This window comes from Triticum dicoccoides, unplaced genomic scaffold (genome assembly GCF_002162155.2).
Source record: "Triticum dicoccoides isolate Atlit2015 ecotype Zavitan unplaced genomic scaffold, WEW_v2.0 scaffold48015, whole genome shotgun sequence".
In the NCBI taxonomy this organism is placed as follows: Eukaryota; Viridiplantae; Streptophyta; class Magnoliopsida; order Poales; family Poaceae; genus Triticum; species Triticum dicoccoides.
In genome coordinates this window covers 1-3,119 of record NW_021275701.1, presented here as the reverse complement: position 1 = coordinate 3,119, position 3,119 = coordinate 1, and the positions used below count along the sequence as shown (strand labels likewise).

General features: G+C 43.4%; 1 protein-coding gene across 1 annotated transcript; it reads right to left on the bottom strand.

Annotated features, from left to right (window-relative positions):
* Positions 1 to 1,356: 1,356 nt before the first annotated feature.
* LOC119346740 lies at positions 1,357 to 2,933 on the bottom strand (the record flags this gene model as incomplete). Its single annotated transcript, XM_037615920.1, has 4 exons — positions 1,357 to 1,942; positions 2,104 to 2,185; positions 2,294 to 2,366; positions 2,504 to 2,933. Coding segments are annotated over 4 exons (950 nt in total), but the record flags the coding sequence as incomplete, so codon positions are not given.
* Between the last annotated feature and the right edge of the window lie 186 nt (positions 2,934 to 3,119).

Here is a 3,119-nt window from a genome sequence, read left to right as displayed (position 1 = left end):
ATCACAAGTAGTTACCATTTTAAAGTAGCCATTCATTGAAGATGCAAGAGAAATGCATGGCGTCTAAGAAGCGTGGGAAAGTTTAAACAAGTACATTTTAAACGCATCATCAATTAATACAAAGCGACTTGAAACCCCACATAGAACTAAGAGCGCAAGAATATTTACATAGGCATGCTATAAACACAACATAAGTAAAAGCAAGTTGACTTCAGACGCCACACGGAGCAATAGCAGGAGGCCTGAGAATAGGATGACCCGGCGTGGAAGAGATTAAACATGTACAAAGAGACTTGATGCCTCGCACTGGATCATTTTAAAAAACTACGCCTTTTCATAAAATTCTTATTCCGAGATAGAAGTGGGTAACATATATATATATAGAATCCAGTTTTTAGGAATGCGATTATGATATATTATAAGGGTGTTCTAGAGAAAGGAAGACACTGGAAACAGGGATCCAACAACTGCTTACGTATTTAGTTATCTGGGTACAAAGATCAGCACAAGCGGTTAGCTATCTTACAAACAACAAACTAAGAAACAAAAATAGTTATGCATGGACAAAATAGTAGTGAAAGAAGAGTTCCTTGCTGGTCGTAATACTGTTTTGTCTTTAACAATAAATGGTTGTTTCCTTCAACGGCTTAGCATATCGCTTTTAAACCCATCCTACACATCTCACAACAAATTTAATTGTTTGTATATGCAAACTTAATTGTTTGTACAAGATGATAAATACTCCATATAGATGCTGACATATGCTTGTTTGCCAAGATAGTTACCTGGGAAATCCAGCGGTGTTGCTTTTGAATTGTTTCTACGGTTTATGAATGTCTTCAAACTCTTACAATTGATTGTCATTAAATAAGTCCTTTTTATATAAAAAAGAATTTTGCTTCCATACACCCCTTTAAAATACCAGAATAGACTACAAATCATTTTTTCTAGGGTTTGAGAGTAGGAGGCGGCTGCACTTCCCTTTGACCCGCCGGCGCTGCCGCTGGTTTCCCTGCCGGTACGGCTGTGGGAGGGTGAGGGAACCCCGGATCTGCGTGTCGGGTTTGTGTCCTGTAGGTGTTTCGAGTTCTTTGTCGCCGGTGAAGTTGGGGGATGAGAATAATGGTTCCTTGACTTCTCCATGTGGATGACTTTCCTCAAAGTGTGCATCCATGAGTCAGAGGATGGCGAACACACCCACCTACAACACGCGAGGGTGCTGCTCCGATAATCGCGGGCCCCTCCGCAGCCAGATCTCCTCGGGGCCGAGCGCCACCATGAGAGGCCCCGCCGCCGCCCTCACCGCACGTGGCTCTGTCCGATAGTGCTGCACCTAGAGCAAGTAGCTTCAAGCAATGCACTGCAAACTTTTGTTTTTTCGATTTCCATCTTTCCCATGATAGTAAGATTCTATCCATTCCCCATACATACAGCAGATATACAAGTTACAATTTCTCCAGCCATATACACCAAACAAAAGAAAACAAGCGCGGACAAATTCAGCACGTGCACGTCTGGACGATCATCGGTGAGCGGTATCGTATGATGATGATCCAGGAACCAAGATGTAAACAAAACTACCACTGATGCCTGTTCCTAAGCTGATCGCTAGCGGAACCGGGACTATGGTTGCTCGGAGGAGAGGCTGCGGTTACGGTCACAGAGCTGAGCTGAGATGGTGGGGGGCAGCAGAGAAGAAGCTCTGCTTCAGGGTGCCGCGCGTTGCGAGGGACCTCCAGCAGCAGCGAGTCTTGGTCAGAATCCTTGTCCGAGGGGTTCATCATAGATGATAATTTATCTGGGGCTAACATGAACAGGTTGAGTGATGCTCTGGTGGCATTGCCAAATTTCGGCAAAAATGAGCTTCTCAACTGACAAGAAGAAGCCATAGCCCCGGATCTCGAAGAAGCTATTCTCATGGTTCCTGCTCTCACTTCTGCATCTTCACAAACAGAACAAAACCACAAGACATCTCCATGTTACTTGCAAATAAGCCAAGCACAGAAATTGCAAAAACTACGAAAATCAGGTGTACATTTTCAGATATGCAGAATATACAAAATGTATGTGCAGTGCAGAAGCAGAGGAACCAAGACTGCTGACCTGTGAAGCTTTGCGGCTGGCTTTCGTAAGGTCTTTTGAGAGACCTCATGCTGGACTTGGTAAGGCCTCCAACTTCCTTGTCCTAAACAAAGAAATAGACCTTATGTAAGGGAAGAGAAAACCACCCAAAGGCAGAAGTACACATGTAGCGAGGTGAACTCAAAAGGCATTCGTAGGTCGGATAGGATACCTCTAAAGCTACTGAAACTAAAGCTGAATCTGCGCTCTCCAGGATATGCTGGTTTGAATAATGAAGCTCATCCCTGCAAAAAGATTAAAAAAATTACATTGATTCACACAATGATAGTTTCTGAATTTAGTATCAAATGTGGGACCGTGGACACAAGGCAGCAACCAATGCTCAGTACAAACATTTTAGGCTAACAAGACTGTAAAATACCTCCTAGCACTGTCATGTGTCTCCATTGGTGACCACTTTAGCTTCTCGGATGCAGCATTTGAGTTGCTCGCTCCCTTGATTTCACTATGCGCAATGAATGAGGCAGAACCTGAATAGGATTCACTTGTAATGTATGACTTGCTATCTGCAGGAACAGAGTTTGCTTCTGACTCTTCCTCTGCTGATTTCGAGTTCGGATGCCTAAGAAGCACACTTCCATAACCGATCTCAAAGGAGCCAACGGGAGTTTCATTATGATAAAGCAGGTCTTCCTCTGTGGATCCTGCTGAAAGGCAGTATAACTTTTCTTCGTGCAATATGGAGTTGAGCTCTTCTACAAGCTCTTCCACCGGTGATGGCTTAGGACGAGTGACACAACTCCTTTTTCTTGATGGCACCAGTGAATCCCAAGCATGTGACTGCGCTGAACCTGAATTTGAATGATACCAGAAAACCACCATTAGCAAACCTAACAATAGTTGTGAAAGGAGTCGTCCAAAAAGAGAGCTTCTGATTCTGATTCTTTTACAGCTCATCTCAAGCCTCAAGTTCAATGCTTATATTATTTGTTTGAATTGAACCAAATCATACAAGATCCGATACTCATCAAGGATTT